The sequence below is a fragment of the Salvelinus sp. IW2-2015 genome, linkage group LG35, assembly GCF_002910315.2.
Source record: "Salvelinus sp. IW2-2015 linkage group LG35, ASM291031v2, whole genome shotgun sequence".
NCBI lineage: Eukaryota > Metazoa > Chordata > Actinopteri > Salmoniformes > Salmonidae > Salvelinus > Salvelinus sp. IW2-2015.
This window is the reverse complement of record NC_036874.1, coordinates 7700049-7715958: the sequence shown is the minus strand read 5'-3', so window position 1 is coordinate 7715958 and position 15910 is coordinate 7700049. Positions and strand designations below refer to the sequence as shown.

The following is a 15910-nucleotide window of genomic DNA, read 5'->3' as shown; positions in this document are numbered from 1 at the left end:
ATTAAGCAAAACATTTAAAGATATCAACAATGAAATGAACACGTTGACGTGCTTGTCTGTACAGTTTTTATGGACAAAGATATGCTAACATTCAGTTAACGTGCAACAAATTACAAATACAAAACAGAAAGGTAAAGCACTTACAGCAAAAGGAAAAGCGCTATTATATAAATTATTATTAAAGTCAATATTATTCCATCATCAAACACAGTATCAGAACTGTAACTTGGGTCAGACTTCTCAGAACTAGTTTATGCAAATAAAATACAACAATCTCTTGACATCTCATCTTACTCTGTATACCAATCCATTGTGATCCTGTAATTCGAAAAAGGTGTTTTTCACCGACAGTAATAACTTAATAAATAGTACATGAACTGTACATTTATTGACCTGTCCTTTCAACAACATGCACAAATCTGTGACATTAGCCAGGTGCTTGTATTACCAAAAGAGGCCCACTGTTTAACACGTCATCAAGACATGAGTATCGGTATATATTTGTTGGAAGATAATAATTTTTTCCCTTTTCAGCAATGTCACATTTGTTTAATTTTAGGGGCATCAATGTTTCCTCTATTAATACTTAAGTGGGGTGGTCCGTCCTGTCTACCTCTGTAACTCCACCTTGAATAAATGGATGAATACATTACATTAGGTGTGGGCTGCCCTGAATGTTGCTGTGGGGACCCTCAGGTCCTGCCTAAGGAAAAACATAGGATAAACAACAGGGCGTCATACAATATATTGAACATGAAGGATGGCCAATAATCTGAGATGAGAGGTCTTGAACTCTGGCCTGGTACATCTCACAGTAGGGAAAAACGAAAGGGACGTGACTGACCAGCGAAACCATGTTGAATTTTCTAATTGGTTAAGGTTCAAGGTTAGGGTCAGTTTCAGGGTTTCCCTTCACAGGACTGTCAATAAGATGCAGGCCAGTCACATTATTTTAGCCTCTCCTCTCACAGTAGGCAACAGGAAGTGCTGCGCATGGGAAGGTGGGCGGGCAGCTTGGTGTGCTGCCTGAAGCTGTTCCTCTTGTTGTTGAGCACTGGGGCGGCGGTGGCCGGGGGGGCCGTGGGGGTCTCCTGGGCAGCAGCAGGAGGCACTGCACTCTCCTGCACCACATTGACCTGCTGGGGAGGAGCTTCGGGCTTGGCCGCGCCCCCTTTGTTGTTGTTCTTAGTGTTCTTTTTGACTTTCTTCTCCTGGGGCTCGGTGGGGTCTGTGGAGTCCTCGGGGGCGCCCTCTAGTGAAGGTAAGGGCTCTGCAGGCAGCTCTGTGGGGGTGGGCTTGCCCTCTGCCTGCTCCTCGTTGGGAATGTTCAGGTTGGAGGTGGAGCGCTTGGTGTTGGTGCAGGTGGACCTGTGTGTTGGAACATATAACAAAAATGACCACATACAGTATGTACAAAAGAAAAGCGAATTAGTAGCAGGTGTGTTTTTCTTATGCAAGCCCTTCGCTCCACAAACAGGCTGGTGTTGGAACCTTACTAACTATACAGAAGTGCAATTCAATGAACAGTTCACAGTCATATGATATAGGGCATCTTGCAGTATATCCCTACAGAAGAGATTGGTGTTGCCTCCTCCCCTGCTCCACTTACCCATTGGAGCTCCTGTCCTCRGAGTCCTTCTGTTCACTGCTGTAGCGGAGCTCTGCTGGAGTCTTAAACGACAGGTCCTTCTTCCCCTTCAGCCAATATGTCTTCATGTAGCCTTTACCCTGTGAATGGACAGAATTTAGGCAGAAATAATACCGTGTTCATGATCCTTATGTTCAATACCAGTCATAACTCAGCCAATGGATGGGCRGCAAATGACKATTTCAYGACTTTTGAARTTTGATAAAACTCCTGAAGAGATCAAAATATATTTTAATAGATAGATTTAAAAAATAGATTTAGTGTGGTGCATTTTTGTCTGTTTGGCAGGTGGAGCATCACACGATGCCATGATGGAACATCGTACACATACCTTCACAAAGATCTTTCCTCTCTCCTCAATTATGTAGGGCTCATGTTCCAAGTGGTCCTTGGTGGTCTGGCTGATGTGGATCTGCATGCCCTGTACAGACAGACACACAGAGGCTGATGTGGATCTGCATGCCCTGTACAGACAGACACACAGAGGCTGATGGCTGACATAGTGCTAACTATTCAGCTCACTCAATGTCGCATTAACCTACTTGCGGCCTACTTACGAAATAAATGATTTGCTATACAGTGCTAATTGATCGTGTCTATTGGGTAAATCCATTTGAATTCAATCAGTTTTTGACAGAACCCTTTTCGTTTGAACACATTTTTCCATATAAATGTGTCCATTGTAGAAGTGCTCAGAAAGTGACCTTTGGACCTGAATGCCAAAACATTCAAGAGATAAAGTCGCTCAAAGTTGACCTATTCTGCATACCCCACCATACCATGACATCCATGTCTTCATCACTGGAAAATATAAACGATTGATAATTGGTATAATTTAAAAGCTTACAAACAGGGTTGTCAAACTATTTGATCATTTCTTTTTTTAAAGTATGTAATTCTTTAACCTTAAACGTCAATTATCAAAAAATGCATTAACTCAGATATTTAAAAAAATATTCACATACATTGTAGCTTAGACCCTATTTGACATCTAAGCTGCGCGTGGGCACGCAGCTCCCCGGGACTGCCACTCAGAAGAAATATCAGCCTGCGCAGAGAAGCAAGAGATTGACTTTCACTCAACTATCTAGAGTTTTCCCCATTAGTTAACACTATCAACGTTTCCCCTTTACTGTGGGAATTGTGATTGAATCAATGCAATATTAGCCACATTCAAGGCAATATACTGAAACACAACTAAGTATGCAAGACTTAGTATGCAAAACTAACTATGCAAGAGATTTTGTTGTAGGCAGAACACATTGGAGTAGGTTTCTATTGTAATGACAGGCACAACTCAGGCCCTTACTCTACACAGACCAGTGTGCCATAACCAATCAGAGCTGCAGTAGGCATATATGCAAATAGACCATTGCCATACATGAATATGTGCCATTCACTTTGAACTGGACAGTGTTTACAGCATGAGCGGTTGTGAGTAGATGGGCTTGTTTTGAGATCAAAGCACATTTCTACGTGTTCATATCCTTTGCTAGTTAGTGAGTTATTAGCCCAGTAATAGATAATTTGTAGTCAGCAATAGGGGAGTGATTGCTTCCTACAAGAGCACAAAACACAAAACTGCCTCTTTAAGACAAAAATAAATCTCTTTACCTGACTCGCTTTTCAAAGATGTCTAGAAATGTACATATTTTGAGATAGGGATGAATAAGCTAAGTAGCCAATAGGCAAGGGTAGCATAATTTGTCTGATTCTCTGTAATAATGGTACGGGAATAATTATGGGTCTTATTTTGTAAAGTGGTTTCTTGCATCAAACACAACAACATTTTCAGTCACCTCCTTGTCTGAAGGACAAGTGGATAAACAGGTTAATGTCAAGCCCTGCATGTTTTTTTTCAAAAGTCTCATGGAATGTAGGCCTATATTGAACACCACACATTGGCTGCTACTATTTCTATGTAAACATTTTATGGGATGCATGTTCTCTATTGTTTTTGATGGTAGGCCACTCTGGTTGCCCTACATTATGATCAAATAGCCACAGTAGCCTACTTGACCACTGTTAAAAATAAAAAATAAAAATGGGTACAGCATCAGTGTTCACAGTAAATGCGCGCCGGAAGTTGCACAGAATCTTCACAACGTTCAGGTTTGCGCTCAGCAGACCTGAAATCTGCTCAGTGCCTACATTTTTCTGAGGGAACTTTGGTTGTGACCACCATTGGTTGAGACACAACATGCTCTTGAATACAGAGTGGGTGTCAATCATAGAAATATAACATGTATGGAACCTTTTGTTTAAATCAAAAGGAATGCTGTCAAAAAGTGATTGAATTCACATGGATTTACCCTATAGAGAGGTTATGTTCTAATGTCAGAACTCACCACCCCATTGCTCTCCATGCGGGAGGCAGTGTTGACGGTGTCTCCAAACAGACAGTAGCGAGGCATCTTCAGCCCCACCACCCCAGCCACCACCATCCCTGAGTGGATCCCTGAAGGGAAACAACACACAATGAAACTGCTTTACTGAACCTGGATCAGTGGCTCTAGATTCAGGGTGCCTTAAGGAGTATAAATCTGGCAGCATTAACTGAGGAGCACAGTCAGGACATGGCAAGACAATATCAAGCCTTTGACTTCCTTTTGACCGGATTATAGAGACACCGTACAATATGTGTATGCTTTATGTCTGTCATATGCAGGGTTGGGTAGGTTACTATATAAATGCAATCTGTTACAGTTACATGACCAAAATTGTAATCAGTAATGTAACTTTTGTATTACCCAAACTCAGTAATGTAATCTGGTTACTTTTGAATTACTTTCCCCTTAAGAGGCATTAAAGGAAGACAAAAAGTATCCATCAAACACATTTTGGTGTGTCATCATAGTGGTCTCTGACTTGTGGAACAAACTTAAACTTGTGCCTTTTTTTCAATGTTGAATTGGATGTCATTGAGAAAACAGAAAGGTGTCATAATGTATTTTGTTCCGCAATCGTCCTTTATGAATTTAAAAGTAATCCATGAAGTAATCATCTAGTTTTTCAAAAGTATCTGTAATCTGATTACAATATTTTTTGCTAGTAATGTATTACAGGTAGTTTTTTTGTAATCAGATTACATGTAATAATTATTTCTATGGTAAGGCCCACTCCTGTCTACACTTTCTGTGCCATAGAAATAGAGTGACTAGATTGTATTTCAATGGTCTCTGCTCACCGACTCTGATCTGGATGTTGTCTCCAGTGGAGGGGTCTTTGAGGTGGTCGATGGAGCTCAGCATGTCCAGGGCCATGTCACATATGTGGTGGGCATGGAAGGTTGTCTTATTGGGCACGCCTGCCACCACCATGTAGGCATCTCGGATGGTCTCCACCTGAACCCAGGGGAATAAGAGTCAAGTAGTATGTTTAGATGCATTACTGTATACATTATATCCTACCAATGAAATAAACTAAATATTCCACTCTGTAAAACATTGCAACAGCCACTCAATGCATGATAATAGAGTCTGTTCTCCTTTTTGGTCCAGCCAACCTTGGTTGAGTATTCAGGCATATTGTTCCCACAGAGGCCCTTGTTTTGTATTGTCCCAGTCATTCACCTTGTAGACGTTGTGCTTCTCGCTGAGCGTGTCAAAGACGATGTAAATCTCGTTGAGCATGTCCACCACCTGCATGGGCGTGATGTGGATGCAGATCTCGTTGAACTTCACCACGTCGCTGAATAGGATGGTCACGTCCGGGAACACCTGGGAAACGGAAAGGAAATACCAGCACACTTAAATGCTTGACATTTTACTGTGGTGTTTCTTCTGGCTTGATAGAAATGAGGCGGCTAGTTGGCTCCAGAATCCAATTGAGCCTTAATGTCATTGAATGTTTTGAGCCAACATGGAGGATAGTTTCCTCTACAAACTCTATGGCTGTGTCTGAAATAGCACCCTATTGCCTATATACTGCACTACTTTTGACCAGAGCCTGGGCCCTATATAGTGCACTATATAGGGAATGGGGTGCCATTTTGGATGCATCCTGTATATCTGTATATGTATCTGTAAATTTACAGCTGTGGGTTAGTACCTGGCATGTCTCCAGGGCCGTGATACCCTTCCTGAGCCGGTCAGCCACAGCTTTGGGGATCATGGCGTAGAGGAGGGAGTCTCCTCTCTTCTTCTCCTCGTCAAGCTTCTTGATGATCTCCTGGAGCTGGGCGTACTTCTGCTGCTCCTGGAGTGGGAGGAGCCACCAGAGAAAGAGAGCTGTCAGTCAACTAACTCCTCCTCATCCTCCTTCAAAGGCCTATCCAGCCCCGCCCTTGAGATGGTCTTTCCCTCTGCCTTTCAGTGTGAACTATACACTGCATATGTCTATTTGTAACTTTGAAAATGAAGCTGCCTATGAGCAGGACTGTGTGTGGGTATAGTGGTATGTCTTGCATTCTTAGATGAGGCAAACTTGGCCCAGTTAGTAGAGGAGTTATCTGATAACGTTAACGATGTACCAAGGTACGGTTGTGTGCTATTCTAAAGGGTGGTATGTGGTATATATGAAATGTGTATGACTTACCTGGTCAAGAGCCAGCTGAAGTTCAGCCGACTGCTGTGTTCCGGCTAAGATGAGCTCTCGGCTGGAGTCATGGAGGTTCAGATCATTCACATAGACGCCCATTTTAATCATGTCCTCCACTGTCTCTATACTGGAAGAGGAAGAAAAAAGTGGAAGAGGAATGAGAGAGACAGCAAGGATGGGGTGAATGGCTGAAAGGGAGATAAGAAGGGATTGGAAAGGTAGAGGGAAGTGGATAAATGGAACATGCAACAATTTCAATGATTTTACTGTTACAGATCATAACTAGCATAGGCCCACCCAATTGGGAGCCAGGCCCAGCCAATCAGAATGAGTTGTCCCTCACAGAAGCTGGATGTGGAGCTCCTGGGCTGGTGTGGTTACACGTGGTCTGCGGTTGTGAGGCTGGATGTACTGACAAATTCTCTAAAACAACGTTGGAAGTGGCTTATAGTAGAGAAATTAACATTCAATTCTCTGGTAACAGCTCTGGTGGAAATGTATGCCGTCAACATGCCAATTGCAAGCTCGCTCAAAACTTAAGACATCTGTGCCATTGGGTTGTGTGACAAAACTGCACATTTTAGAGTGGCCTTTTATTGTCCCTAGCACAAGGTGCACCTGTGTAAGGATCATGCTGTTTAATCAGCTTCTTGATATACCAGACCTGTCAGGTGGATGGATTATCTTGACAAAGGAGAAATACTCACTAACAGGAATGAAAACAATCTTCTGCACAAAATTGGAGAAAAATAAGCTTTTTGTGCATATGGAACATTTCTCAGATCTTTTATTTCAGCTCATGAAACATGGGACCAAATATATTATATTATGCATACTGCACATATTTAGAGGCATACAGTAATATTATAAATATTGTATGTCGTTTTTATTATTTTCATATGCTAATAAACACAGACATAGCATAAGGTAAGGACTATCTAAGGTAAATGTTGGAGCCAAATTCCCTAATGTTCAGTCTCATTATGAACGTTTATGGCTTGTCTTATTAGAATCGTAAAATATAGATTTATTGAAATCTGTCACGTCTGCTCCCCCTCTGGTGCTCGAGGTTGCCAGGTTGCTTATCATTACGCACACCTGTCACCATCATTACGCACATCAGCGCTTCATTGGACTCACCTGGACTCCATCACGTTATTAATTACCTCCCCTATATCTGTCACTTCCTCAGTTTATTTCCCGAGTCAGCATTAATGTCATTATGTTTCCCTTGTCCAGACGCGGTCCGTGTTTTGTTTCATGTCGGTTATGTATTAAATATTAACTCCCTGTACTTGCTTCTCGTCTCCCAGCATCTGTCCTTACAGAAATCATGTTTTGGGATTTCTATTATGGTTATCATGGGTATTTGAAAGCAATCAAATTAAACTTTATTTGTCACATGCGCCGAATACAACAGGTGTAGTAGACCTTACTGTGAAATGTTTACTTTCAAGCCCTTAACCAACAATGCAGTTCAAGAAAGATTTAAGAAATATTTACCAAATAAACTAAAGTAAAAAAAAGATTAAAAGTAACACAAAGTAACAATAACGAGGCTATATGCAGGGGGTACCGATACGGAGTCAATTTGCGGGGGTACAGGTTAGTTGAGGTAATTTGTGCATGTAGGTAGGGGTAAAGTGAATATGCATAGATAATAAACAGCGAGTAGCAGCAGTGTAAAAACAAATGGGGGGGGAGTCAATGTAAATGGTCCGGGAGGCCATTTGATTAATTGTTCAGCAGTCTAATGGCTTGGGGGTAGAAGCTGTTAAGGAGTCTTTTGGTCCTAGACTTGGCGCTCTGGTACCACTTGCCGTGCGGTAGCAGAGAGAATCTTTTGGGCTTTCCTCTGACACCGCCTAGTATATAGGTCCTGGATGGCAGGAAGCTTGGCCCCAGTGATCTACTGGGCCGTACACACTACCCTCTGTAGCGCCTTACGGTCAGATGCCGAGCAGTTGCCATACCAGGCGGTGATGGAACCAGTCAGTATGCTCTCGATGGTGTAGCTGTAGAACATTTTGAGGATCTGGGGACCAATGCAAAATCTCCTGAGGAGGAAAAGGTGTTGTCGTGCCCTCTTCACGACTGTCTTGGTGTGTTTGGACCATGATAGTTCGTTGGTGATGTGGACACCAAGGAACTTGAAACTTTCCACTACAGCCAGGTTGATGTTAATTGGGGCCTGTTCGGCCTGCCTTTTCCTGTAGTCCACGATCAGCTCCTTTGTCTTGCTCACATTGAGGGTCTAGGGTATCCGGGATGATGCTGTTGATGTGAGCCATGACCAGCCTTTCAAAGCACTTCATGGCTACCAACATGAGTGCTACGGGGCAGTAATCATTTATGCAGGTTACCTTTGCTTCCTTGGGCACAGGGACTATGGTGGCCTGCTTGAAACATGTAGGTATTACAGACTCGGTCAGGGAGAGGTTGAAAATGTCAGTGAAGACACTTGCAAGTTTGTCCGCGCATGCTTTGAGAGTACACGTCCTGGTAATCCGTCTGGCCCCGTGGCTTTGTGAATGTTGACCTGTTTAAAGGTCTTGCTCACATCGGCTACGAGAGCGTTATCACACAGTTGTCCGGAACAGCTGGTGCTCTCATGCATGCTTCAGTGTTGCTTGCCTGGAAGTGAGCATAAAAGGCATTTAGCTCATCTGGTAGGGTTGTGTCACTGGGCAGCTCGCGGCTTGGTTTCCCTTTGTAGTCCGTAATAGTTTTCAAGCCCTGCCACATCCGACGATCGTCAGAGCCAGTGTTCAGTCTTAATCCTGTATTGACACTTTGCCTGTTTGATTGTTCATCTGAGGGCGTATCAGGATTTCTTACAAGCGTCCGGATTAGTGTCCCACTCCTTGAAAGTGGCATCTCTAGCCTTTAGCTCGATGTGGATGTTGCCTGTAATCCATGGCTTCTGGTTGGGATATGTACTTCATCGATGCACTTATTGATGAAGCCGATGACTGAGGTGGTATACTCCTCAATGCCATTGGATGAATCCCAGGAACATATTCCAGTCTGTGCTAGCAAAACAGTCCTGTAGCGTAGCATCCGTGTCATCTGACCACTGCAGTATTGAGCGAGTCACTGGTACCTCCTGTTTTAGTTTTAGCTTGTAAGCAGGAATCAAGAGGATAGAAGTATAATCAGATTTGCCAAATGGAGCCTCACCTGCGCACACCCCCTTCTTCCCATGTTCCCCATCCCTATACCTATTTTGTGGTTTGGTATTATCGCTCAGGTAGGTCTGGATGGTCTAGATTAAATCTTTGTTTGTAAAATACCTTTTTATTTGTTTTTATACTATCGAAGCTTTMGATTCTCCTTTTTTGGTTGCTTTGTAAGCGCGTCTGACCGTGGCATCACATAGCTGTAGCCTCAAGGCAAGTTTTGAATTGGATTACGTATTGCCTTTATAGTCAGATAAMGACTAGGTACTGTAAGGATGTTGTYGGTGGTCTTACATGGGKGTACTGAGGAAGATGAGCGAGTCCCACTGGGGGACGTACTTCATTTGACCCTTCAGGTGGAGGGGCTTCTTGGGAGGTTCCCTCATATCCTCGAAGATYGTTTCACTGCACTTCCCTGGGGATGACGAAGAGCAGGGTCATCCACAGACATAGAACTTGGAAACATTGGTTTGAAATTTAGAATTGTCATCTGTGCCATATTGTCACCAACAATTCCAAGACCATTTACACTCTACTTATTCAAAATGGTATTGTTAATTCTTCATTCAAAATAGACAGGGCAATCACTGATTCTGGCATTGTGTTGGATTTCTGTACCCCTTTCAAATTTAGGAGAACAAAGCTATATAGCATGTTAGCTTATCTTGGTGAGCTGGACAGGTGGGAAGATGTGTGAAGGGCGAGGAAGAAGGGGTTCTCACCGGTGACAGTCTGGAAGGCGAGCAGCTCGATGTCCTCTCCCCCTGAGTTGGCTGAGCTGTTGTACTGAGTCAGAGCACTGCTGAACTCCTGGTCTCCCTTCATCTCCTCCACAGACTTCACATCTAATGGGCCAGAGGAAAGGAGGGGATGAATGACGGAGGGAGGGAGGGAATGAGATAGGGAGGGAGAATGGGTTGCTGAGTGAGTGACATTTATTTAATGCATTTCACTCATGCTTATAACAGCACTGACAGAGATATTTTTTATTGTTACACATATTGGAAGAATTTCAAACCCCAGTGCAGTCAAAAATGAGATTTTCCTGTGTTTTATATATATTTCCACACTATGAGGTTGGAATAATACTGTGAAATTATGAAAATGATTATAATACCCTTTTAGTGTAAGAGCTGTTTGAAAGGACTGCTTGAAATGTCAGCCTTTTTGGTGGGATGGAGATTTAGCCTGCCTGTTGACATCACCAGGCAGTAAGTTAAGTGAATAGACCAATACGAAAGAGAGTTCCAAACCTCTCTGCAAATAACAGCTAGTTTTCCCCTCCCCACTCCCAGACAGTCCTAGCAAAATTCTTGTTTAAGAAATTGCTCTTTACTAAGAAGCAATTTTTTCTTTCTTTTTGATAATTTTAGTTGAAACAATCACAGTAACTTACTTAATTGTTACCCAGAAATGATTTGATATTGAGATAAAAACAGCTGCATTGGACCTTAATTAATCAAAATCACTTAAACATTAGACATGTGCTAGAGATTGTTAGGGACAAAGTACTCCCCTCTCCTGTCGGTTGACTGTGGCGACGGGCGCACCCTTGATTTCTCTGTACTTCTCTCTTCCTCTCTCTTGGGTTTCTCGCTCTCCTCTTTTCCCTCGTCTTCCTTTTCCTTGCTCAGTTTAGGGACATTCACCTTCTGCTTGCTCTCCACCACAGCTTTGGACAGTAGCTCAAACACATTGTTAAGGTGGGTGTAGATCTGAGGGGAAGCATGGGAACAGATGACTTCAGTCAAATCCAGGGCCCGTATTCACAAAGCGTCTCAGTGTAGGAGTGCTGATCTAGGATCAGGTCCACACTGTCCATGTAACCTTATTTATTGTGATTATGAAGACAACATTGATCCTGGATCAGCACTCTTACTCTGAGATTCTTTATTCTGAGACTGGCACTGATACATGCAGACATAGTGATGCTTAAAGGTCCCGCACAGGTATCCTATTTCCCAAGTAAAAATAGCCTTTGAATGACAAAAACATCACCTAAAATATTTGTACACTATTAAAATGATCAGAATTGAGAAATGTTACCCTTTCTCTCATTTCTAACTATCAGGAAGCCTGAAAGAGCAGGCTGAGTGGGCGGGGAGTTTATATTCATGAGCTAGCCTTGACTGACAGCTCTTTGAAAACACCCTTGTGGTCATTGTAACAAGGTAAACAATGGGCCACATCATTGATGACCAGGTAAAAATGGGCCACATGTCATTTCGAGACTAAATTGTAGGCTCAACCCGTTTTCTCTGCAAAATGCTCTCATAGTCAACAGAACTGTTGGATATCAGACAAACAGCAGCAATACACAATTGCATTTCTACTGTTTTATAACTAATTACAATATACAGTTCACTGATATACGTCTTCACAATAATTAGTAGAGCCTGAGTCACCTTAGAAGCTTACACATAAAAGAAAGTACAAACAGCATATAATAAGTGTACTGGACAATTTATTGGTGCCTCAGCATTAAATCAAATATCATTTTATTGGTCACATACACATATTTAGCAGATGTCATTGAGGGTGTAGCGAAATGATTGTATTATAGATAACAATATGTTCAGGATTGTATGTATTGAACAGACATTTATTTGATAATTTACAATAGGACAGCATAGCCCAAAATATTGATAAACATGAACACTCATGAGAAATAGTGGTGAGACATCATTTGATATAAGAAAATAAATATTAGAGCCATAAGCCTAATATAGGCACCCAGCCACCCTAGTGTCCAGGACCCCATTGATTCGTACAATTTGTAACACTGATCTCCCATCCAAATGCTTGAAAATTGAAAAAAAAACAACATACAAATTAACAAAATGTGATATCATGTAAAAGTTAATTACTTTGGCTTTAGGTAATGCAACTAACCACAGAGATTGATGGGGAGGGGAGCGGGAGAGGAGGTTCAACGTCATACAACACTCCTTCCGTGGCCTCCAACTGCTTTTAAATGCTAGTAAAACTCTTCATGCTCTTCAAACAATTGCTGCCTGCACCCGCCCGCCCGACTAGCATCACCACTTTGGATGGTTCTGACGTAGAATATGTGGACAACTACAAATACCTAGGTGTCTGGTTAGACTGTAAACTCTCCTCCCAGACTCACATTAAGCATCTCCAATCCAAAATTAAATCTAGAATCGGCTTCCGATTTCGCAACAAAGCCTCCTTCACTCATGCCGCCAAACATACCCTCGTGAAACTGATGATCCTACCGATCCTTGACTTCGGCGATGTAATTTACAAAATAGCCCCCAACACTCTACTCAGCAAACTGGATGTAGTCTATCACAGGGCCATCCGTTTTATCACCAAAGCCCCATATACTACCCACCACTGTGACCTGTATGCTCTTGTTGGCTGGCCCTCACTACATACGTATCTGTCGCCAAACCCACTGGCTCCAGGTCATCTATAAGTCTTTGCTAGGTAAAGCCCCACCTTATCTCAGCTCACTGGTCACCATAGCAACACCCACCTGTAGCACGCAATCCAGCAGGTATATTGCACTGGTCATCCCCAAAACAACACTTACTTTGGCCGCCTTTCCTTCCAGTTCGCTGCTGCCAATGACTGGAACGAATTGCAAAAATCTCTGAAGCTGTAGACTTACATCTCCCTCTCTAACTTTAAGCATCAGCTGTCAGAGCAGCTTACTGATCACTGTACCTGTACACAGCCAATCTGTAAATAACACACCCAACTACCTCATCCCCATATTATTACTTACCCTCTTGCTCTTTTGCACCCCAGTATCTCTACTTGCACATCATCATCTGCACATCTATCACTCCAGTATTAATGCTAAATTGTAATTATTTTCACCTGTATGGCCTATTTATTGCCTACCTCCCTACTCTTCTACATTTTCACACACTGTAAATAGATTTTTCTATTTTTATTTTATTTTGTGTTATTGACTGTACGTTTGTTTATGTGTAACTGTTGTTGTTTTTGTCGCACTGCTTTGCTTTATCTTGGCCAGATCGCAGTTGTAAATGAGAACTTGTTCTCAACTGGCCTACCTGGTTAAATAAAGGTGAAATAAAAAAAGGGGGGGGCCCCAAGTACCTCGCTTCAATCAAGCAGACTTCAGTCACCCACTTGGCTTCAGTCATCCCCAAGATTGAAGCGAGACACAAATCCAGCTATGGCCTCCTCCTTGTCAGGCCTCTCACACTGGGCAAAACTATATTTGTGAACATTTTTACTTCACTACATTCCTAAAGAAAATAATGTACTTTTTACTCCATTCATTTTCCCTGACACCCAAAAGTTATCTTTACATTTTGAATGCTTAGCAGGACAGGAAAATGGTCCAATTTACAAACTTATGAAGAGAACATCTCTGGTCATCTCATCTACCTCTGATCTGGCAGACTCACTAAACACAAATGCTTTGTTTGTAAATTGTCTGAGTGTTGGAGTGTGCCCCTGGCTATTAGTAAATAAAATCACAAGAAAACTGTGCCTTCTGGTTTGCTTAATAAGTAATTTGAAATTATTTATACTTTTACTTTTGATACTTAAGTATATTTAAAATGAAATACTTTTAGACATTTAGTCAAGTAGTATTTTACTGGGTGACTTTCACTTTTACTTGAGTAATTTTCTATTAACATATCTTTACTTGTACTCAAGTATGACAATTGGGTACTTTTTCCACCACTGGAAATGAATAAATGGCTTACAGTATTTTTGGTCTGTCTTCACGTTTCACAGCATTCCTGCTGGGGAAGCAGCCTGGGAAGCTGTGCAGACAAAATAGATGTTGAATTTTCAAAAATGTCTATCATTACAGCTTGATGATAGTGAAAAGACAAAAGTAGATGGAAAGTGAAAATAATAATGATACTTACATTATGGTCAGCGCTTGCAAGATCCACTGTTCCAATGTCAATGATGGTATTGCATCCGTCTTTAGGATTAGCTTCCTGGCAAGACCAATCGAATGTTCTCCACAATTGATAAAGCAACTTCGCTCGAAATGTGCACTGCACACCCGTAACATAATCGTCATTTTCGTGCAGCCTGTCCTCCCAAAATTAAAATGAGACATTGCTGTCGGATATCTTCATTCTTCAGAAAATAGTGCAACGTTAAATGTACACTATAGCATCCTGTCACAATGTGCTTTTTGCCGGCATAGTAGCTTGATAGCTAACAGTCACACCACAGATAAAAGGCTACCAGTATATTTAAAATATATATATTATTTGGTGATGCGTTCTGCTTGAGCTAGCTATTAGTACCTTGCCTACAGTTTGTAAACAAAGCCAAAGCAAGGCGTAGGAACACATGCAATGACGCTCTTAAGGCGGTACATATTTAAATTAGTTGAGCTCATAAGACACTACCATTGGTGTATTACATTTCTGGCTTTATGTGACGTTGGATAAAGCCGGAAGTAAATCCTTAGTAATGCCTGTCTGAATCCAAGCGTTTGACATGGGGAAGGGGACCAGTAACTTTATTATCCAATATTATCAGTGTGCCAGCTACAGTCATTTTTCATACTTGGGTTACCCTACTTTGTATTGGTTTCATCCAAATATCATCCAATGCGATGAAAAACACAATTTCCACTGTTTGGACCATTAAAGGGTTTTTTGTTGAATGTAACTAAATAATCCAAATATCCACAAAAAAACTCTGGATTGACAACAATAGCCTAGGTAAGTGGAAAAACCATACCAAATGTAACAGAACCCTCACCCCCCTCTCTCTCCCCTCCTGTACTCACGTTGTCCCAGCTGAACTCCAGCATGGGTCGCACCAGGGTGAACTCTTCGTTGACCTTCTTGCCCTGCAGGTCGGAGAAGACCTCCTTTAGACCGTCCCCGATGCGGTACATGGTCATGTCCCGGCGGAAGATCACGCTAAAGGGAAACATGTCGAAAAAGATGCCCCTCTTCATGGGTAGCTTCTCGTACCCTGGGGCCGTCTTCTGCTGGGGCATGCGGTGCTTGAAGGCAGCGTTGTCAAAGTTCATCTTGTAGATCTGCGGCAAAGAGACATCACGGCAACGCAACTGTGAGGATCTTAAGGTTGTGAGTATCATGACAATCGGGCCTGAAACTAAAGTTGTTTGACAATGGGGCAAACAGTAGCACTTGGAAAGTGATGCACTCCTAGGTCGGAGGAGTTACTTCCGCGTGCGCTGGGGTGTACATAAGATTGTTGAAAAGAAGTAGCTTCAGATAGGTAGATGCCCACAGTACAGTACATACCACATATGTCATCTTCTCAGTCTCCTCTTTGGACAGGATCTCAACTTCAATGTCTGTGTTGTAGAACTGCCTTCCCACTTGAGACAGCTGGCCTACAGTATGGGAAGAGAGAACAAGTATTTTTACAGATTGGGGATGTGTGACATGAACCCTATGTATAGTATTACCAAATATAGTGCTTCCAGAAAAATCGTTTTTGCTATGTTTGTCCTCTGTGGTGCTCCCTACCTACCTTTGACAAACTGGGTGAAGCCCTTGCGGGTGCTGCGGTAGTGCAGGGTGAGGCTGGT

The 15910-nt window shown here is 42.3% G+C and overlaps 1 protein-coding gene and 1 long non-coding RNA gene across 2 annotated transcripts; both read right to left on the bottom strand.

The window, feature by feature from the left end:
• Positions 1 to 435: 435 nt before the first annotated feature.
• LOC111959210 (soluble guanylate cyclase 88E-like) lies at positions 436 to 10345 on the bottom strand. The gene is made up of 10 exons (XM_023980704.2): positions 10089 to 10345; positions 9661 to 9781; positions 6185 to 6314; positions 5699 to 5845; positions 5221 to 5367; positions 4836 to 4992; positions 3997 to 4106; positions 1980 to 2069; positions 1610 to 1728; positions 436 to 1368 (listed from the first exon to the last, which is right to left on the bottom strand). The coding sequence occupies exons 1-10, from the start codon at positions 10189 to 10191 to the stop codon at positions 966 to 968; spliced, it is 1527 nt and encodes a 508-aa protein (XP_023836472.1). The 5' UTR covers positions 10192 to 10345; the 3' UTR covers positions 436 to 965.
• Positions 10346 to 10884: 539 nt separating this feature from the next.
• Positions 10885 to 14461, bottom strand: LOC139023712 (uncharacterized). Its single transcript, XR_011474849.1, has 3 exons — positions 14250 to 14461; positions 14082 to 14141; positions 10885 to 11081 (listed from the first exon to the last, which is right to left on the bottom strand). It is a non-coding gene; the product is annotated as an uncharacterized lncRNA (long non-coding RNA).
• Between the last annotated feature and the right edge of the window lie 1449 nt (positions 14462 to 15910).